The sequence below is a fragment of the Lepidochelys kempii genome, chromosome 9 (assembly GCF_965140265.1).
Source record: "Lepidochelys kempii isolate rLepKem1 chromosome 9, rLepKem1.hap2, whole genome shotgun sequence".
In the NCBI taxonomy this organism is placed as follows: Eukaryota; Metazoa; Chordata; order Testudines; family Cheloniidae; genus Lepidochelys; species Lepidochelys kempii.
The window spans coordinates 90,799,393-90,822,064 of record NC_133264.1 but is presented as its reverse complement, the minus strand read 5'-3'; the positions used below and the strand labels follow the sequence as shown (position 1 = coordinate 90,822,064).

The 22,672-nt window shown below is 41.6% G+C and overlaps 1 protein-coding gene across 3 annotated transcripts in view; it reads right to left on the bottom strand.

Annotated features, from left to right (window-relative positions):
• Nucleotides 1-22,672, bottom strand: part of NRK (Nik related kinase) — a 121,782-nt gene that overhangs the window by 4,909 nt on the left and 94,201 nt on the right. For 2 of the 3 annotated variants that reach the window (XM_073358334.1, XM_073358336.1), the window contains 7 exons: nt 21,733-21,862; nt 21,178-21,336; nt 18,141-18,284; nt 16,176-16,310; nt 12,714-12,814; nt 11,079-11,228; nt 8,571-8,730 (listed from right to left, as the gene is read on the bottom strand). In XM_073358334.1, the coding sequence (XP_073214435.1) occupies nt 8,571-8,730; nt 11,079-11,228; nt 12,714-12,814; nt 16,176-16,310; nt 18,141-18,284; nt 21,178-21,336; nt 21,733-21,862 (979 nt within the window). Of the gene's footprint in view, nt 1-8,570; nt 8,731-9,258; nt 9,318-11,078; nt 11,229-12,713; nt 12,815-16,175; nt 16,311-18,140; nt 18,285-21,177; nt 21,337-21,732; nt 21,863-22,672 lie in introns of all 3 variants that reach the window. The other variant, XM_073358335.1, reaches the window with a different exon arrangement.

Here is a 22,672-nt window from a genome sequence, read left to right as displayed (position 1 = left end):
AATCCAGACACACGCAATATTTAAATATCCAGTGGAATCCATTTAGATTGTATCTGTTCAGAGAAGGAAATCCTATACATCCAAACAAACCGTACACCGAAATACTGTACAACAAATACCATTCAAAGTATTAAATCCTGGCCTCGGGTGCAAAGCCTGAATAATCAGGCTTTGCAACAGTGATCTGTGCAGGGCATTTGTTGGCCGTATAGAGTCTTCCACTGAACACAACAGCAGGGCAAGAAACAGCAGCCTATACAGCTGCTCTGTGGCTGCTCTACAACCTTTGAGCTTCAGCAGAATTTGCACCTGCTTTGCCCTCTGTCTTTAGTTGGTCAGCGTGTTTACACAGTTCTGGCCCCACTCCTGCCATTCCACTGCCCTTTATTGCTGCTACACTTTGAAAAAAAGAGCAGAGTGTTGTGGAATGACAAGGCAAGAAATTCACTCTGCACTCAATAATATACCTGTAGGTTTTTAATAGTTATTCCCCCCACCCCCCCACTTGAGTTCACACAAAAGATTAGAGCCTTTCCTCTGGTTAAACAGCACTTCAGCTTAATGTGTACTAGGGATATTCAAAATTCATGCTAGAAGGCTATGGAAAGTAACTATGTATGTAACAGCCACTTTACAGTTGAGCACCAGATTCTGACTTCAGTTACATCGACATACATCTGAAGTAACTCCACTGACCCCCCCACCACTACTGGAGTTTCTCTGAATATACGCTGCTGTGAATGAGATCAGAATCTGCCTCTGAATATATTGCTCATTCATTCTAATTACTTCCATTACAGAAAAGATCTTAGTTGTAACTAAACTTCATTAAAAAAGAGTCAGAGCAGTTTTGGACTTCTACAAGTATGTTAAACAAGTGAACAGGGTATTTTTTTGGAACGATGGGGCAGTAATACTTGTATGGCGTGATTTTAAAAATACTGTTATATACCCATATTACATGGCACTTAGATTACTATAATCTAAGTAGGTAATCTTAGATTACTACTTGTGCCATGGTAATTAGGTAGGGTGACCAGACAGCAAATGTGAAAAATCTGGACAGGGGGTGGGAGGGTAATAGGAGCCTATATAAGAAAAAGACCCAAACATCGGGACTGTCCCTATAAAATCGGGACATCTGGTCACCCTATAATTAGGCAATATATGTAAAATAAATAAGTGTTGCTATGGAGGATTTTGTTGAATTTGGCCCCATTGAAGAAAATGGCAAACCCCCTAGGCCCAGATCCTGAAAGACATGTAGGCACCTAATTTCCATTTGAGGATCTAAACCTTACTGACTTCAATATGACCTGGGTTTCACCCTAAATCTTTGTTGTATCTATTGACACTGGGGATAAAAGGTAGGTGTGAAGCCAAGTAGCATATTTCAGTATCAAGCATTTCACCAGCCCTTCATGTTGCAACTGAGATTTGGTGGAAAAGTTAAAAACTCACAGCACAAAGGAAAAACTTTAACTCAGCTTGCAACTGGAAATGATCTGTGTAGCACCAAACCAGAGGGGACAGTTGACACTAGCTGTACATTTCCAACGGTCATCGATAACTGACTGGGGGTTAGTGATACTCTGTCACGCCCTCTTTTACCTGGCCACGTCACCACATTGGGGGCCAAGAAGGTGAATGCTGCCCTGCACTCAACATCTGTCTGGCAAGCATTCATCCCTTTCGCTGACTGAAGCACCAAATAGGTCCGATGTTCCATGGATTTCACTGGTTCATTTTAAAGTACCATCAGAAAGGGGGCTGCGAGTGGAGTAAGGTAGATTGGAAGTTGGCTCCCTTATGCATTCAACAACAGGTCCTGGACTTTTTAGATAACAGGACTCTAATATCTTATCATGAATGAAAAGCACCAGGTAATTAACATGCTGGTGAGACACAAATCAATACTTAAGGACCTACTCTAGTATATTAGAATTAAATTCTACTCTTGATAGAGTGACCTTCACAACCCACAGGATGCTCAAACTTTCATGCACTATGGGACTTCCCTTCCACGTATCCTTAAATGAATTATGGAGGGCAGGACCAGAAATAAACTGGAAAGATACTGACTATAACCTCAGCATGTATTACCTTTAGAGATTAATTTCCATGGTGCCAGCAGGGGATGATTTGCATGCCCCTGGCTTTGCTACTCCGAACACGATCCCTCTCTCTGTAAATTCTGGCCTACGTGGACAGGGACATTGCCCGGTTGGGGAGTGGAATGGAAGGGGCATCCTCATTCCATTTGGAAGTGGGGTGCTCAACTCACCAAGGGTTCCCTCCACACACACATCTTGCTGGGAGGACAATCCAGCTCTGTGGTTTTAGTTACCCAGAAAGTCTTTTTCTAAATGATTTTAAAATACGGAGGTATCTTACATGGTCTTCTCTCACTGTGTGAGATGCTATCATGTGGTGTTACTGTACGTGCTTATAGGACAGTCACAACATAAATGTTACATTTTTAAAGGAATTTTTTAAAAACTGCAGCTATATCAGAGTACCCTGGTTTGCTACTGTACTTCATTGTTTAAATGCTAGAGACACAATCACACTTTAGAAAGGTCTCTAATTTGTGTTTTGCTGGCCTATTTTATCATGCTCAGCACACTAACATACAAAAGACTGTGCACAATATATCTAACTCCCTCAAGAATGGCTGTGTTGTTCTCTTGGGATTTTGGTGACATGTCCAATCCTTCCCTCGGGGCTTTGCTCACATTGTTTAAGACAAACACTAACTATGTTGCCTCGTGACTCGATCCTGCAAAACCTTTACTTGCTCAAGTAGACCCACTGGGGACACTGGATCTGGTGTTCTTTATATAGAAGCTTGGTAGAATTTGACTTTTCTTAAAAATTTTTTTTGATGGATAATATTGATGCTTATTTTAAGCCATTTTTTCAGTTTTTGTCGATTTAAGTGTTCACAGCTGTGGAAATTATGGGAGGGTTAGACAAGAATTATTTAAGGACAGCAGCCGTTGAGATTCAAAAGTTAAAGCTTTACAGTAGTTAAAACATAAATTGTCACCATCACATGTCAAAGTAAATTTCCTTAATCAAACTCTAATACGTTGTCAGGCAGCATTTTTCTTACTTTGCCTATCTGGACATTTCAATGATCACCAGTGGGACTATTTTTTTGGGTCAGTTTGTGATGGTGAAATCGATGTTCACCAACATTTACAGACAAAAATCTAATTCTTCCATGTCTATTTACATACACACAAACATGCATAAACGGAGTTAACCTTGAAGAGAACTGAGTTTACATTTTGATTGTGTCTTCTAAGTTAATCGCTGGACCGCCAAGGTTTCCTTAAGCAGACATATTTCTAGGACTCTGCATTTCGGATGGGAAAGAATTTGCCCTACTGGGGCATAGGACACTGCCTTTCACATTTAAAAGGCCACAAATGGTACAGTTGGATATGTTTTAGACTCACATGTCATCCATTTATCAGCCACCAATTTATTACTGTGTCCCCAATTCTGTCTTCAGATACAGCGTTAATGGCACTCATGTATCTGACAACAACATTTAGAAGCACATAAATTAAAAAGCTAAACCCATTGCAAACAAGGGTGACAAGTTCTGCCTCTGCCTCAGAGGAAAGACAGTATAATCCTGTTACTAAATCACAGCTGAGCAGGTTTCTGGTTACTGCCTGTTTCCCTGTGAACCCATTGTTTCCTTTTGGAAATGCACCATACACTCAAAGAAGGGTCATTTGTACAGCACAGTGGAAGCCTGCCATAATATTCCCTTAACACCTGGCAAATAGCGTAGAAGTTAGCACAGAGCTCAAGGAGTTCACTCCAATGGGAGTTCAAATTTGGCCGTTTCAAGGAAAGCCATGAAGTTAGTGTACATAGGCATTTCCAAGGTGAAAACACATTATTTATGCTCTAGATATCCAACATGCAGAACAGGCTCTTCTTCCTAACGATGAAATGTTCTTTCATTAGACTAGAACGCTAGTGCTGTGAATTTATCTAGAGAAAAAGCTTTTGTAGCTTCACCACAAACTCCCATCTGTCCCACATTGTTCATGTGAGCATGCTCTTGTCCTGGTTGGGTTGCACTGCACAGGTTAAGGTGCGCATACTCTGACATGCAGCATGTCCCTACCAAAACAAAGTTACACACAACTTAGTGTGTTTTAAATAAGACTTTTAAAAACACGTAAATATCTATGTATCTATGTTCCAAGCGTCTAGGCTTATAGTAGCTGCTCATTCCTCAATCAATTGTTGAGTGTATATAAATAAAACCCAGGGAATTTTGTGGTTGCACCAAGGGTACAGGAACAGCTGTAAATGAGGTCCAAGCCATAGTTTTCTTAAGGACAATAAGAATCATTCTGATGTGAGCAGACTATTTCTTTGCATGAACTGGGCTGCAATTATTTCATGAACCAATAAAGAGTGTTGACATAGCAAAGTCATTATAAGATACTTTGGCTAGAGTGCTTCATTTCTCTAGATCAACATCCTTTCTGCTTCCCAGTAAAGGACATCCAAACCACTCCCAAAATCATGCTTTTAATAATTTTTACTAATATGAGAGGACAAAAGTACCTCCCCATCTTATTAACTGGATGTTTCCTATACCTTTTTAAAAATCTTGTGTTATATAAAGAAAACATGCTCTCTCTATTTGTGTGTAGCCCTACATATCTGAAATATCTCACCAATTAAATATAGATAGAGTAGCTCTACAATTTTAATTTCCCACTGGATTTCAGTGTCCTCATTCCAATTTCTGATTAATGGACTGGCCATACAGGTCCCACCCTAAAGACTACAAGAGGCTGCTATTTTTAGTTTTCCTGCCCTAGAGCCGTCAATTATATTGCAAGCATTTGCCACCTCTCTCAATCACTTAAGATATTCTAATAGACCAGGGAAGTTTACTATCCAAAATAATTTTGTTAAAGAATGAGACCATATATTAAGAATCAAGCAAGTGGCAGCTAGCTAGAACCCTGAGTTAACACACAAGCCTTTCACCTCTGAAAAAACAAGGTCAAAATTCATAATAGGAAAATCGTCAGTACAGTTCATACAGATTGTTGTCAAAACGTGGTTAAGTGTGGAAGTTTCAAGGGAACAGGATCTCTAGTGGAACTTGCAAGTTCTTCTTAGGTTTGGCCAAGCAAGAAATGTGGTGACCTGAACTTCGCTCGTAATTTTTCAATGCTTTTGGCCTGAGGCAAGAATTTCAGAGGAGCAAGAGTATGAGTGAGCATTGGTGGGAAATGCACGCTTAAAATAAAATACTAAATGGGGCTCTTCGAAGCCCCCAAAGTTTAGGATTTGGTTTGAGCTGGAAGTCAAGGCTTGGGTCAGTTTGCCTCTAAATGAACTCTGACTCCAATCACAAGTGGAACATCTGGTGCCACGTGACAAGACCCCTGTCAAACTTGTTACGATTGACAATATCTGCTCCAAGAAGCCCTGGGCTGGGATAGTCAAGAGCGCTGCAGACAGTGGCGTAGTAGTAATATTGAAAGTGTGGTGGCCTAAGGTCGACTGGAAGAACTGTTTGGAGGCCAGTGGCTGAGCCCTGGCCAACGGGAGGGGAAGAGAGAAAGAGTGCCTTCCTTCCAAGGATAAACAGCCCTGTTTGTCTGCATAGCCTTTGGTGGTGGTCTGTGGAGAGCTGGTTAGTCCCCCAGAGCTGTGTTCTCCTTGCTGTTCCTGGCTGTTAAACTCCATTAAAAGAAGTTAAAAATCCATTCAGATACTTTCCTGCTGTCACTTTTTGCATGTAAGTGGTTCCTGTGGACACCCAAAGGATGCTGTGTGATTGCGAAGGGGAGGGGAGGTGGTTGTGCGATCCTGAATGGGAAGGGGAATAGTCACCGGGCAATCTTTCTCTCACGATACTATCCACCTGCAGAAAAAGACAGCGCACCCCTGTAGTGCACAGCAGAGCATCCTGAAGAAATGTCAGCTGCCAAGGGCCATTTCACTAGCATGAAGCTGGTGTAAATCTGTTTAGCTCCGCTGACTTCAGTTCACACCCTTGGGGGATCTGCCTTGAAATCCCAACCTGTGACAAAGCAGCGCAGTCCCCATGTATGCCCAGTACACAGTAGATCTTTACAAGCCACCAACACATTTCTGTGGGTTCGCTGTCTCAGCGCTTTAGGCAATGAGGGAGGGCGATTTGCAAAGGCACAATGGGTATTTAGGCACACAACTGCCATTGACTTTTCTTTGTGCCTTTGAAAATCTCCAGCTGTCTCTGGATTAAACAGGAATATTCTTGTAGACGACTATTGATGTCCAAAATCACAAACTCCGCATTTCAGAGCATATCGTAACAGTTGGCATATATGCAAACCTTACAGCAACTAGTTTTCTGAAGCTAAAGGTAACAAAACACTTAGTTCCTTATATATCTGCCTCTGGGGCTCCCTCTGTAATTTTGTCTGGTCTTTGTTCATCTTCTAAAAGGAAACACCTTGGGACAAGGACTATGTCTTGTACAGAGCCAAACACTGTTGGCACCTACCACACATTCAAATAATACAATCAGACAATCTCATAATAGCTACAAGTTCATCCATGCTTTAAAAATCGTTAGAGACAAGATCCAGGAAAATGTTTGACAGCACAGGATGGCAAATGAAGCCAGTTTTAAAATTTTGTTGCTTCCCAAAGGGGGAAAAATGAGTGCAAACCAATGGAGTGCATTTATAGGAAGAAGAGAAGAGAGCTTAAATATTTAAGCTGATCATATATTCACCAATGTTACTTTGGAGGAAACATTAAGATTGCTTTTTAAACTGTAATGTTATGCCCTTCTTGAGAGCATGCAGTTCCTATTTAGGCAAAAGAAATGTACTTTCCATAGCATCATATCTCCTGCAGGCTGCTGTCTCCATTTTGCAATCCAGCTTCCAATTAGATTCAATACTCACAGATAGAACTTTTCTTTTCCTAACCATACTGGGTAATGGTTCTCTTACCAGTGATTGTTTCACACTAATGTTAGAATGTGGGCTGTAGAGACTCAGTGTATCCTACGGCATTAAACATTAATACAGCATTGAGGAGGACGTACTTGACGTGTTGTAATTTTACCCTACAGCTTAATATTTGGGTTGGAAAGTGAAGAGGATACTATTTGCCAGAGGAGAAGGAAAGTACAGTATCTAGTCTGTTGCTATAGCTGTGTCTAGGCTGGGGGTGGTGGTGGTTATGGGGGTTGCTGGACTAGCTAAGTTGGTCAGGCATGTGTTTTTTTTCACACCCCTGACTGACATGGCTATGCAGATATAAATGTAGACCAAGCCTGAAGCTATGCCTTCACTAGAAATGCTGCAGCTGCAGTGTCGACACTTACTACAGTGAGAGGTTCTCTGGTCACTATAGTTAATCCTTCTCGCCGAGAGGTGGTAGCCAGGTCGACAGAAGAATTCTTCCATCCACCTAGCACTGTCTACACAAGGGTCAGGTTGGCTTAACTAGGTGGATTTTTCACACCCCTGGAGCAATGTAGCTGGGTTGATCCAACTTTTTAGTGTAGACCTGCCTTTAATATGTACAAAAGTGAACTTATTCCTAAAATGATTCCTAAAGTGGTTTTACTACTCAGAGCAGCACAATGTATATGGTACCATGTAGATATCTGAGTTCAAGACAGAGGTGGGTCTCACGCTCTCAAGGGTGGCTGGAAGCCCTCTAAAAAAGATGGGCCTCTGATGTAATTCTACCAATTTCATGGAGTAACTCCAGATTTACACCAGTATTGAGAATCAAATTAGGTCAATTTTGCTATGATTTGCTTGTGACTTAAAAAAAAAAAGATGAAGAAAGATTAGAATACACAGAAATAAAAAGCCAATCAGGTGAAATTTACAAATGCAAAAACCTGCTAGAGGTGGGTTTCCTTTGTTCTTAGTTATAACATTAACAATTGGAAACCTAAGAGAAAAAAAACGTCCTGATGAAAAATAATCAGATCCCCCTTTTTAGCATTTGTGAGGCCAGATGAAAAACATGGATAGCCTGACAACCCATGTAACGCTATATCTAATCTGATGTACTCTGAATGGATGATGATAAAAATAAAGGACAATTTGATAGGATGTTATGTTTATAGACCCATTAAACTACTGTACTTTCTACATATTATTAATTTCTATACAAAATACTGTGGATATGAAAGATTCAAAGTAGGAAACAGCCGCACTTTTTCATTCCTTTGTAACCCACTAAAATGATTACCAGACACAAGAATATACCTATTGGAAGGCCTGCATCCTATTATACAAACTCTGACTCTGCAGTAAACCCTTTGTGGCATAAACTACCATGAAATGAATACAAACAAATGCAGAGACCCTTTTATAATCATTGATTGGCTCAAGAATGTACAGAAATTCACATACATGTATCTGCTCATTAGAAATCTGTTTTAACCAGAAATGGCTTAATGTGCCACACAACCTCTTTCAGTTGGACACAAACCTAATAACAAACTCAGATTTCATACAACAGAATCTTACATTCAACACAGTGCTGTTTTTCATACTTACCTACAGATGCTGGCATTTCTCCCCACTGTAAAACAGTTTCCTTTGTGAAGTGCCCATATATATCAAGGTAGACTCCTTCATCTTCATAGGTGAGTAGAAGTTCTGTTCCATTGGTATTAGGGAGGATAATAATGGCATGTGGGTGAATAGTCCCTTGGATCTGAAATTGTATTTTATTAAGATTTATATCAGAAAATGGACTACAATTTTAGTGACTATATCAATCTAAATAGCTTGGCAGAGCAAAAAAAAACCACCTACTCATTGCTCACAGAAAGTAAATATCTGGTTTATGATGGGCTATATATTTTGCTAGCTGAAAAGGGATATTATATTTCCCCCTTTAGATATTATTAGACTAGGTTTGTATAGAAGTCACTGTTCAATTTTTCACTTTATATTTACAAGTATTACTTGGTATAAAGAAGCCAAGGAGCATCTGAGATACAATGAGATTTATTGGCTTGTTCATGAAATGCTGGTATATAAAGCGACAGAAGGAGCGTGAGCCATACTTTAATTCAAAGATGATTTTAGAAGAGGATGGAAGACAACTTACTCAACTTCCCTATTCTAGGAACCCAACGCTTCCATTTTTTGTGATACAGACCGAGCATAACTCATGAGCTAAAACAATGATTCATTAGCACTTTTGATGACAATATTTATGGTGGTTTGAAAGAATCACCTGAGCTTTCTAAATGTGAACATCTCTGCAAGGTCTTTTCCTGCTTTGCATACAGTGTCCTTAAACAAAGAAAGTGCTACTTTAAATACTATTGGGTTTACATTTTACACTCATGCCACAGGAACGATGCAATGCATGCAATAAAATAGTCCAACAGCAGAACGGGACCCAGATTCTCTCTCACACCAGCCAACACACTTCGCAAGTGAGAAAGGATTTATAAGAAGCATATAGCTATGGAGGTGGGTTTTTATGGAAAGTACTTTCAGACAAAAAACAAAACAATAACTAAGCATTTCTAAAACACTAACAGGATCTTTTCACTTTACGTAAACAATGAAATATCCTTGCAATCAGCATTTCCACAGGAAGAGACAGATAAGCGGAGAGTCATTTTTCACAAGCCAATAACACACATATCTTTTCTTTTTCAGCCCAAAACATTTATGCACATGGTAATGGCACAATAAACAGAAAAGAAACCTAGAAGCTGTACTTGCCGAACTGAATACACTCAGGCCAACCACTTGAGTCCGTGCTTCCGCAACTACGATCCGTAACACTAAAACAGGTATCCAGAGTCGCAGAGCAATTTTAATGCGTTGCCTTGGTATTCTCATGAGCAATTGAAGCAGACGAAAGAGAGAGAGAGAGCGAGAGAGGGAACAGGGGAAAAAGGGTACAGAAAGCAAGCGTGTCTCAACTCAACCTGTTAGATTAAAGTAAGTCTGGGCTGCTGACACTGAAAACCAGCTTGTGATAATTATCGTCTATGAGACAGTCCCTAAAATAACGATACAGCCCACTGTAGCAGCACATTTACTTCTGATCCAAGACTCCTAAGGGAAAAAGTATTTTTAGCACACGCTGACTTACGGTGGAAGAGTGCACACAAAGGGAGTCACAGCTCTTCTACAGGTGCCCCATATTCAGGGCGTTCACTTGGGAAATATCTTTCCTGATGTACATCATTATATCTGGAGCGTGTTGCAAAACTAAATCATTTAAAAGGGTTCACCTTGTCCCTTGCCTTTTATCTATTGTGCTAATTATCTCTTTGACGAGAAATCATTTGCCACGCTTAGCAACCAAATTACACATGCAGTGGGCAGGCAATCCTGGTTAGACTTATAAACTAGTATGAACTTTGAACGGTGCCATCATCAAAGAAGCGACTAGCTTTCAGATGAAAGAAACCACTTTAAGCTACGTATAAAAATAACATGGGTCTTTAGTAAGTGGATCAGTAGAAATAATTGTTTTCAACAACTAGATATCTACATAAGTTACGTTTTAATGCAAATGAGTTTACAAAATTAACATCACTGTAACTACTAGAATTACTGCACTGGCATAGTTTGGTGGGCACTGCTTGTTTGGGTGCCTAGGAGTTGGGCTGGTCTTCAGCTGGGTTTCCAGAGGTAAGACGCCATAGGAGTGGGTTTCTCTGTGTTGGAAGATGCAGGGTGAGGGGTGGAGTACATGTAAAAAGTTCGGAGCACAGACGATAAAGTTTAGATCTGGAATCAGATATCCCCAAAGTTCAGGGGATTTGCTTAGGCTCATTTTGTAGTTAGACCCCAATCCTGCACAGAAATCCATACTAGTGGACCACTGTCTCTGCACAGAGACCTACTGTGAACACAGGGGTGCCTCTAAAGTGTTTGAACACGAACATTTTGTTGGCTAGCCTAAATTATACATGTTCTTAGAAGATAAGCAAGATCCAAACCACTGATCTAGTCACCTTTAACCTATAGCCATGAGGAATAAATAAGGAAACAACTCAATTATTTCAGCTTTAGGAAGTAATATCTTACATGAGTTGGCAAGTACAGGTCATACACAGACCCAGAGTCCACATCGATAGCGTGAAATCCCACTTGCGAGCCATAGATCACTTTTAATCTTTGTCCATTTTCAACTGTCAGGTCAACTGACAGTGGTTTGTGATGAAGTGAAATGAATGACTGGAAAGAGAAAAGTCAGATAAAATTATAAACACATTATGAATATAGTAACTGCTACCTGATTCGTCGGTTTCTGGGTTTGTTATTTTCACATTTACAAATATGAACCTTTTTCAATATTTACTAGAACTCAAAAACCAAATGGCTATTATATGTCACATTTACTTCAGCGTCCCTATTCCTGTGGTACGACGGAATCTTATTATCTTCCTTTTTCAACTCAAAGGTGCAAGTTACTGAGAAGTGTAAAAGAATAACAGAGGAAGGTGTGAGGATAAACATACCAAACCCTCAAAAGACATTGGAGCTGTAAATATATACATAGGCAGCACTTGATATCTTGACTCTAGTTTATTGTAAATTAGTACATTCAATGATATATGAGTTAGATATTGAAGACAAAGGAATTACTACTTATAACATATCTTGTAAAGAGGCAGTTTACTAAAAATACATCCCTACACCAGAAACAGGGTCAAATTCTCTTCTCAATTACAACTGTAATCCCAGTGATTCTATATCTAAGGGCAGAATTTGGCCTTACAGCTAGTATCTGTTTACCTAACTCAGGTGATTAGGACCACTTAAGTCTATGAACTGCTGGATAAATCAAACAAAATTTGGTCCCTTACCTGAGCCATGCCCTTTTCTAGTACTTCAGCATTCTTATTTCATTTCTCTGTTAATCAAAGATCTGAGTTTGCGATTTCCTGTCTCAGAGTAAACTTCTACTCCAGTCAACTTTCTACTGTTTATTTTGGATGAAACCCAAAAGTTTGTTCAGTCTCTGTCACAATTATCTTGATTTCAAGGAAAGGTTTAGGTGTTTCTTTCCCCATACTTGAAATTAAATTTTGTTGACAGTACCTTTCTGATTTTGTAACCTAGAAGCTGAATTATACAGCTGAGCACGATGGCCATCAGTCACATTTCTGTGCTAAATTTGATTAATTTTGGCAGACATCTCCAGAAGTGCTCAGTGCTGGCTATATTCTGCTCCCACTAAAGTCAATGGAAGCTTTCTTATTGACCTCAAGGGCTGGGATTTAAGGATTAAAGAATCCTAAGGGAGTGAGGTATCCAACTCCTAATGACTTGCATAAGGTTCCTAACTCCTTTAGGTGTCCTAACCCACATAGATTTTTATAGGGTATTAGACCAACGCTGAGCGTTTTTGAAAAGCAAACTCTTTGGAATTTTCCCCCCTTACTTTTGGGGCAGTTCATTTGCTTGTGTATCCAAACACATATTTTAGACAAGATGTTGCAAACAATTAGTAAAAGCATGTCTGCAATGTTTAAGAGACAATTTGACATGTGACATTTGCGTGGTGAGCAAAATGATCTAAATTAAAAAAAAAGTTTACTCATTTACTCCTAAATTAAAAATAAATGTTACACAAAGCAACAAAATCTGGAGCAGTCGGTGGGGGATAAAACAGTGGGTGCTAATGATACCTTTAAACTGAGATGAGATCTATCTTACCTTAAAAGCCATAAATTTGTGATAGGGCTTTGGAGCCCAAGCATACACCTCCACGGAGCTTTTCAACGCAATAACAAGAAATTTGATTCTCTCATATTTCACTACAATACAAAAGGAACAATTATTTCCGTTTCAGATGGCCCATACAAATCAAAAATACTTCGAGTTCAGATTTTGATGCCAATATCAAACGCAGCCAATAATTAAAATAATTTAAACGCAGCCAATAATTTCAATGGGACTATTTTGGGTTTCAATGAAGTCACAGAAATGATGGTCATTCTTGTCAGTTGCCAGCTTGTGCAGATCAAGGAGTGACTGGTTCACATTCTTTTCCAAGGGGCTGTTCACTGAGTAATGGTATTAGAAGTTGGTCCTTGATATTTAATAACTTGTAAATCATCTCTCCTCTCCTTTAAACATTCAGTTCAATGACTTTCAGTAACACAGCCAATGCTTATTGTTATTATTAATATTTATTATTTATTTATCATCCAAATGTATGCTACCTTACATACAATCAAGACAGGTCAGTGCCCTAAAAACACTCGATCTAAGGCCCTGTTCGTGAAAGCACTTTTGTGTGTGATTAAGTTACTCACATGCATAAATTTATACAAGATTGGGGCTTGTGTGGTCACTATACAGGCCCGAGAGAGGAAGGAAGCAATGCAAAATTATTTTATTGAAGTCTAAACTTGGGCCTATACCATTATCTACTGCTCAAATTCTTTACAAAGGTGGTATTTTAAAGTTTTTAAACTGAGGCACAGAAAGATCTGTGCAGTATTTGCAAGCAGTTCATTAATAGTATTTGGTGATGGGACGTCAAAGCTTTTAGACTCAACGTATATAGGTCAGAGGATAATTTTCTGTTCCTGGGTTGGACAAGAAACTCTACAGTCAGATTCCTGGCATGAATGCTTGACAATTATAATATTGATACCTTGTAACGAGGGCCTGATCCAATGCCCATTATTGGAGTCATTCCATTACCTTCAATAGGCACTGAGCTGGGCCGTTGAAGAGCACCTTTGTTGTACAGCTCTCAAAGCAGTATAAAAAAATTAATGAATTAGTCTGCACACCACCCCATCAACTAAGCAAGTCTATTATTCCCATTCTCAGAGAGGCTAAGGGCTCTATTGTGGCTTTATGGCAATGGCCATAAGACACCATCCCCACTTCCATACTCTTTTGGTTCTGTTTCTTATTTATCTGGTTTTGTGTGGGTATTGCAGGAGTGCATGGAGTCCCAGGCCCATCATGCAAGGTGCCGTACAAACGAATAACAAAAAGCCTGCCATAATGGTCTCGATCATCCACTATTGCTTCTATCCAGCGAGATGGCCTCAAATCGCTGCTAGAGGCTGGGGAAATCATCAGACAAACAGCTGAGCAAACTTTTCCATAGACAATTGCTTTTTCAAAGGATTTGCTGTCAAACAACAGACCCCCGTTGGTATTACTTAGCGATGCTATCAAGCACACGTTGTGATACCTTCTAGGCTACAAAAGGAGGGCCAGCGGTTTGCTGAGCTCCTTCGTGGAGTGCTAAAGGCTTTATTCTCTTCTCAGCGTGCACGTTGGCAATTAAATCCCCACGCATACGGGCGGCAGTGGCTTCCCCATGTGTCAAGCTGAATGAGCATTTCAGAGAGGAGCAGTTTCTTTGAGATGGTTAAACTCACGTTGGGTTTATGAACAGTAAACGCAGAGCTGGGCACTGAAAAGTAAGGTTTTTTTGGTCTGTTTTATTTTAATTCTGCCAGACATGAGCATTTCCCTCAGAAATAGAACACGCCACAAGGGTATTGCTTTCCTACACATTTCTGCCTTGTTTTACATTCAGCGTCTGTGTGGCAAATTACAGTCAGGTTCTCTAAAAGAGATGCAGGTGTTACACAAGTTAGGTAAGAATCATTTCTGGGGGAGTAAGGGGGTGCTCAGCACATGCCGCTCAAACGGGACCATTTCACACTGGCACAACACATAATGGCAGCTCGGTGAAGGGGTGAGGCTGGACGAGGATGGAAAACTGATGAGAAAGGCCAACCTGGGCAGAGAAAATAAAAAACAGCGTTTTCTTGCTCTATACAGGAAAATGCCCGTAAGGACAAAGGTTAGAATACACAAGGATTTGCAAACAGTGAAATAGCAGCCGGTGCTTGCCCAAAGCAGCAAAGCAACAGAGACAATCCCTGTTTATCTGACAATGGAGAGAGAGGAATATATTGCATTTTGCTGAAGGTCAAAGTTGAGAAGCCAGTTTAAAGGGGATGCTGTCTGCAAAGTCCAAGGGCATCCACACAACTCCTGTAGACATGACCACATTTTGGTAAACTGGAAATGTCAAGGTGCAGGGAGGCTTTTTGTCTGAGGTTTGCAGGGGGTTCTCTAGAAGTTAGAGTTTTTCTGGCTCCCCGAGAGTATTTGTATGACCATTTTGTCAAATTACTTAAGTTATTTTCTATCTCATGCCCATCCTCCCAGAAGCTGCAAACAAGTGTACATTTACATTTATGAATACTTTTCTTTACAAAAGCTAAAAATGAGCCATTAGAGTTGAAAATAAATCCAGATGCACTATAATTACAAAGAAAATAACTATAGGTTCATGCAGATCTATTTAGCTTTCTGTCTCTGATTTCATTCTAAACTATGCCAATTTTTAAAGCACTGTGTTGTACAAGCAAAGCAATAAAACAGAATATAAGGCAAAGACCTCCCCATCCCAACCACCCATCCACCCACACATTAGTTTGCTATATTGCTTGGGAAAACACAACTGTAATATAGCATCTTTTAATACAGTCAAATCTATTTTATGTTCTGCTACAGCATGCATCACTGAAATATCTTAAGTGCTAAAGTAATAATGACTGTCACACATACTGGTGTTCATCTTCAAAGGTGCTCTATGCAGAAGCCGAATAAGAGCCAGATGATATTTCAGCTATGGTCACAAATGCATTTTACTGCATACTTAAGTAGAACATTGATATGTATATTTAGGGCTTATACAATATAGAGACAGGGACGAATTGTGGGACACCCATCCAGATCAATTACCTGCAGGCATCCCATTGATACCGTTACCGTGCAGGTACTCTGGGCCAGAAGAAGAGACTGGTATGACGGAGGTGAAAGATGTCACTAACAATGAGGATGCCAGCCAACCCCAGAATGCTGAAAGCACCGGCTGAGCAGAAGAAGCGTCCTGCCTTTCAGTTCAGCCAGCCCTTGCAGCAAAGAGTAGTACACCCTGCTGGCAATGGCTGCAAAGGGAGGAGCAATGTGCAGTTAAAGGGAGAGGGACGTCCGTGATGTACTGCACGCGGGTGTGAAGAAATGACCAAGTCCAGGTATAATTTTTCAATGAGGGTGAAGGAAAATGTGGCCAATACGTGTGATCAGATAGGAAAGGAGGACTGCGTAGGGCTGCCTAGGAACTAGACTCACCGACTTTGTAGTGCACGCAGCCTTCCAGGTCTCCCACGGACACCCAGCCTTGCCGCTTCTCCACCTCTGGATCATTGCGCAGAATCTTGTTTCTCAGCCAGGATAAATAATACACCCTCAGCTTATTCTTTTTGCCTGACATACATAGATCAGAAAAAAAAAAGGCATCACATTTTACTTCCGAGCAGTACAAATCTCTTGAATTCAGCCTCAGTGATTGTTATGACCCAGAGTGCAAAGAGACTTGTGTCGTTTCAGCGAAGCCACGTGAGACATGAGGCCAGCAGTGCAGAAGAGGAGACACCATGTGGTGCCGATGTCTGCCACGGCACTGAGACACCGATTGTATTGTGGCTCTTGCACACCTGTATTTATTTTTTTCTCTTTTCCCAGTCTTCAGACTTCACACAAAGGTTTTCCCTTACACCCACAGAATGGCTGCCCCCAGACCCAGGCCTGATGGGAGAGTTGAACATCTGACATCAGTCTGAAGGGAGGATTACAGATATTATTTGGAAAAGCCATTCTGGATGGGGGAGCTTCGTCAGTTCCAATTCATTGTCAGCCTTCATTGTAGGCGCCTATTTTCTTTTGATTCCCGTTGGAGGGTGTGATGCGGTGCCCACCCTACACAAGCCCTGGAGAGGTTAAAGGACTCAGCAGGCCAATTAACTGCCCAGGCTGCACCTGAAGAAGAAGACAGGCAGCAGGCCACTCATTGGAAATGATCTCAGCTGGGCAGGAACAGAAGCGGGCTGTATAAAGCCTAGAAGCTGACAGCAGCAAGGGGCTGGAAGGAAGTAGTCTACAATCACTACCTGGGAGGAGAGAGGTTGGACTGGCAAACCCAGAAAGAGGGGGAAGCCAGATAAGGAGGACGAAGCCCAGGGAAACATCAGCAAGGGGTAGGACTGTATAGACCTTGGCTGCTTGTCACAGGATCCCTGGCCTGGAACCCAGTGTAGAGGGTGGGCCTGGGTTCCCCTGCAAGCCACTGGGAAGTGGCACAGTGAGTTGGCGACACCAGCCACCCAGCTGGTCTGGAAGGACTTTCATTTCCCTGGAAGGGGAGAAACTTAGTGACCTGGCTGGAGGGCCAAGCCACAAACAGGAAGCTGCAGCTCCGGGAATAAGAGAGGCCTCAGAGTAAAAGAGATGATGGGTAGCGACACTGACAGAGGAGGGCAGCGCCTGGCAAGAGCTAATCCCCAGAGCCACCAGGAGGAGGCGCCACCAGCAGTCCTATGATCGGACGGGGGGTGGGGCATTATTTCGTAATTCCTTATCTCAAGAAGTCTTTTTAATTTTGTTTTTAGACCTATATAAGGCAAAATAGCAATCTAGATTCAAGAGACAGGCTCAAAAGGGATGCTGCATTACGTGGAAAGTCAGAACGAGCAAATCTGGGAAGCACAGGCTTCAGCTATGCCAAATGCATTGTGTCCAACCTGTGTATAAACAGAAGTCATTCCAACCTTCCCATCAAGGGCCTGATCCTGTGAGGTGCTGAGCATCCTCAGCTGCCTTGGCAGCCAATGGGAGCTGAGGCCCTCAGCACCTGCAGACTAGGGTCCCACATGATTCATTTGCCCTCTTGCCAGCCATACATTGATGTGATTTAACAATGTTTGGATGGAAATCTGCTTAGAGCGATGCTCACATGTTATACGAGCAATTAACCAAACACAGACTTCCTTAGCAGCAATGGAATGATGTTTTAAGCATTCAACACATTTTTATATCCCACAAACCATTTTACACATTAAGTATGTAATGGCATATCCCAAGTCACAGACGAATCTGGAAGGAGGATGCAAATATTGGAGATCCAAAGAGTGCTTTCCTATTAGCAAAAATAATTGTCCTGCTTTGTCCTACAAGAGGAAAGTCTATAACCGAATTCATAACCTAATTCTTCTTTATAATTTATAAAGTGGGTCAGATACTTTTAGACACTGAACAAACCTGATATGGTGATTAGCACATTGAGTCCTTCCAGAACATCCATTTGCTGGAATCGTCTCCTTGTGATCAGTGAGTAAACCCTTCCTTGTCCACTTCGGTCCAGCAGCCATAACCCGTTCTCCGTCCCCACCAGTAAATTTACTCCTGTTAGTACATAAAAACCACTGTCAATTATCTACTTAGTCATAGCATATTTCAGCATTAATCGCTTATCTATAACTGACTCTGCTTTGGGCTTCCTTCTCTTAACTGCCTCTGATATCTTCTCTGGCACTATGCAGATGACCTTGTGAAAAGTGAATTACAAAATTCTCACCACTTCACAATGCAATAAAACCCCAATCCAGCTAAGTACTTAAGTGCACATGTAATGTTAAGCATGAGTAGTCCCCCTTAAGTCAACGTGGATTTAAACTGCTTTGTGAACTCAAACTGGTTTGTGATCCCAAAAGCAGACTATGAATATTGCAAAACCTCCAACTCCACTAATGCTCCTGCGTTATGCAGGAGGTCAGACTAGACAATATAATGGTGCCTTCTGACCTTAAAAATCTATGAACCAACTCCAACCTCAAATTCAATGAGGGGTAACAGTCCCAAGCACAGGGCACACTAGAAAAGGAACAAATGATGCTAGGAAGTGGATTGTTCAGGACTGAAATTTTCCGTGTTTCATAAAGACGCTTTCGAATGCCAAATTAATGGAGTGAATCCATCTGAAATCTAATTATTCCCAGCGAAGTGAAGGCTCCAATGGGCTGCTGACATGAACTGACACCCACTGGATGGGGATTCAGTTTGGCTGTAGTGATTGGTAAGGTTCCTAATCAGTATGTTGTAGTGGAAATAAAACAGCATAAGGTATTACACTGCACAAAACCATCGTTTCTACTGGCAATGCTCCGATGAGGACCTGGCGTTGTTCAACCTCAGTGTACATGTAATTACAGACTTTGCTACGCTGTTCTGTTCTTAATTTAAAATCTTGGCCTCCTTTAAACATGCATTAAACAAAACTGAAGCTGTAAATGGGAAATCCGCATTTCCTTTGGATAGCGTTTCCCCTATTTCATTCATTTATTTTGTTTTTCATGTGAGACTCAAGCTGACTGGAGATAAATATTTTGTCAGCTCCACAGAGCTCATCTTCTTTCTTCTCCTAAAACAGATGGATGATTAAAACCATTTCAGAGCGAAGACACTAGGAAATGCGGGCCCTGTCCACAACTGGGCTAAAGTGGAGTAGCTCCCCTGGAGTCAATAAATCTATGCCGATTTATACCCACTGGGTTCTCTCTGTACGTGGCTGATCCTGCAAGGTGCTGAGTACCTCTTGAGAAATCTGTAGGAGTTGAGGGAGTCCAGCCTCTGAGAGAATTGATATCTTGATCTGTTTTAGCTTCTAGAGAAGATTCCCATAGAAAGACTCTATGGCAGAGGTTCTCAAACTGTGGTCCGTGGACCAAGCTCCATTCAGGTGGTCCGTGGATAGTTCCCTCTAAGGTGTGTGTCTGGGCGGCACACACAAGAGAATGACGGGCCACCCACCTAATTAGTGGACTCATGCAGGCGTGGCTCCACTAATTAGATGCCTGGACCCTGGAGAAGACGCACATGTAAGGTGAGGTGGTGGCCTTGGGGAGGGAATAAAGGGTAGGTGGGAGGGGGCAGTGGGGTGAGAGGAGGGTGTGGGGGGAATTTAGAATGTGCAGGGCTGCAGCGGCCAGAGAAAGAGGCCTGTGGCTGCTGCGGCAGGGGAGAGAGGGAGAGACCCCCCCCTCCTGCCCAGCTCCAGCTCGGGGGCTGCCACGGCGGGTGAGAGAGGGAGAGACCCCCCTCCTTCCCAGCCCCAGCTCGGGGGTTGCCGTGGCAGGGGAGTGAGGGCACATCCATCACATTAGAAAGGTAAGACTACTGGTATTAAAATATGAGTTGTGTGCTTTTATTTGTAGAACCAAAAAAGTTAATTATTATTAAGTTTTTTTTATGTAGCGCTTTTATCCAAAGCGCTTTACAATAGTTACCTAGCAGTAAAAACAACATTTAGAAAGAGCATTAAGTTGTCTGCCGAGAACCTCAACAATTTTCAAGTGATCCACGAAAAAAAAGTTTGAGAACCACTGCTTTATGGAATATGTAGCATATGTGAGGGGATGGCTTAACCCAGTGGTTCTCAACCAGGGGTACACATACCCCTGGGGTCTTCCAGGAGGTACATCAACTGATTCAGATATTTGCCTAGTTTTACAACAGGCTACATAAAAAGCTCTAGCAAAGTCAGTACAAACTAAAATTTCAGACAATGACTTGTTTAAACTTTTCTATGTACTCTGCACTGAAAGGTAAGTACAATATCTATATTCCAATTGATTTCTTTTATAACTATATGGTAAGAAAGAGAAAGTCAGCAATTTTTCAGTCATAGTGTGCTGTGACACTTTTGTATTTTAATGTCTGATTTTGAAAGTAGGTAGTTTTTAAGTGAGGTGAAACTTGGGGGTACGCAAGACAAATCAGACTCCTGAAAGGGGTACAGTAGTCTGGAAAGCTTGAGAGCCACTGGCTTAACCCATTCAGCTTCAGGTGTGGCATTATTTCCACTCCCCAGAACCTGAAGGATAATTTGGCAAAGCTTGGCATGGTCAATTCAGCACTTCATTCAGCTAAGGAAGATTCATAAAATATTGTGCGGTTTACTGTGTGGGAAACGTTCTGGCAAGGCCTTAAAAACCCAGGTCCTGATGCTCTGGAAGAGCATGATGATCTCTTGGCTCTTTCAGTGAGAAAGATTTTAATTTAGTGCCTTCATCAAAATGTCCTCCTACCCTGTTGCACAGAATGTTCTGCAACAGAGATTCGTCTGCCTGTCACCTTCCACCTCGAAGGTGGCTTCATTTAAGTACCGCTGTAGGTAAATAGTTAGTCACTTTGCGATGAGGTGCAATACAAATGCAAAATCTCAGCACAGCCTATGCTCTCAGAAACATGCTGTCCCTGTTTTCTAAATAGACAGATGCCTCTTTATTTCTAAGCTTACCCCACAGAGCAGCACACAGGATCTCTGAATTAAATTTCTTCTTGTATTTGCGAATTTCTGGACTGTCACTCTGTGGCCGGATATTTGTGGGGTTGACATTGACAACAGAGCCTTTCCTTGCATTCCCTCTTCTAATAGGCTCTGGTTTGGGGCTAGATGCTGGAAGAAAAGACACAGAGAGTCATCAAAGATGTAAGTGTTCGGTCACACCCCACACATGACTTGTTTATTGCAATTTGAAAGCAAGTCCAGAGAGCTGCATGTTTCACCAACAGCCAGGGAATAGTTTCTGCAAAACTTAACGTAGCATGAGGTAGAACCATAGGTCTGCACAGTTTCTGATGTATTCATGAATATGCATTGGGCTCACACAAGAACAGAGTAATGCACACTTCATCAGGAGCCAGTGCAATGAAACCCAACACTATTAACATGGATTTAGCGTTTCAAAAAGTCACCAGAAAATTCCAGTCTTCATTTCCAAGAATTAAGCCAGATGCTTTTGGCAAAAGAGCCAGGCATGATGCATTTTATGATAAGAGCAAGCATACTCACGAGAGCTACAAGTAGGCCCTGCTGGACTGCTGGGAGGTGAGATTTGTAGTAGTCTAGGATCTATGAACGAAGTAAAGGATGTTGTAGATGATGAACTGCCCTTTGAGGGTGTACTTTCAGCACTTGATGTCTACAATGAAAAATAAGGTCGGTTTTCACTTCGGAAGTTGATGGCAGGGAACAGATATTGCGTAGCACTGTTGGTATCCAGAAAGCTCTCTGAGGTTTATATGAAACTGTACATGACATAATTAGATATGAACAACAATTCTGAAGTGCGAGTTTGTGGTACAAATTGAACTACAATGAAGGAAGCCTGAGCAAAGAGTCATGACAAGACACAGCATAGAAGTGAACTAATTGGTGCCTAGAGGAAGAGATAGAATAACAGACACCTTGCATTTACATCACTCCCTGCTGTCTGATTTGAAGTAGGACATTATTCAAACCTCTCTGCAGCCAGGAGGATGCTGTTGCAGCAAACCAGGGCTGTTTTAAAGACCTGTCTCTTGAGAGAGTTATGACTTATTTGCACCTTTAATGTTATCCCTCACCTGGCAGTGCTGGCAATGTTCCTTTGATGTTGCTGATTTGCACCATCGGCAGAGAGATGGATGAGTAGCTAAGGTAGCACCCTAGGACAGCGCTGAAGGCAGCAATCTAAGAGCATTAGCACCATGGGAAAAGAGAAGACGTATACTACTGGAGTGCAGGGGAAGTATACTAATGTTTGGGTAGGGGGAAAAGGAGGGAGTAAAGAGTAAGGGGGACATAGAGGAGTATGGATGGAGAAACAAGAGAGGAAGTAGGGATTGGGTTAGGGCACCCAAGACTTTCTACTGGCCCCTGGTTCAAGCCTCTTTGAGAAGCAAGGGGAACAAAGATCTCTTCTCTTGACGAGATTTGATCCTTTGGCCCCTATGCTGGAGAAAAGGAAGGA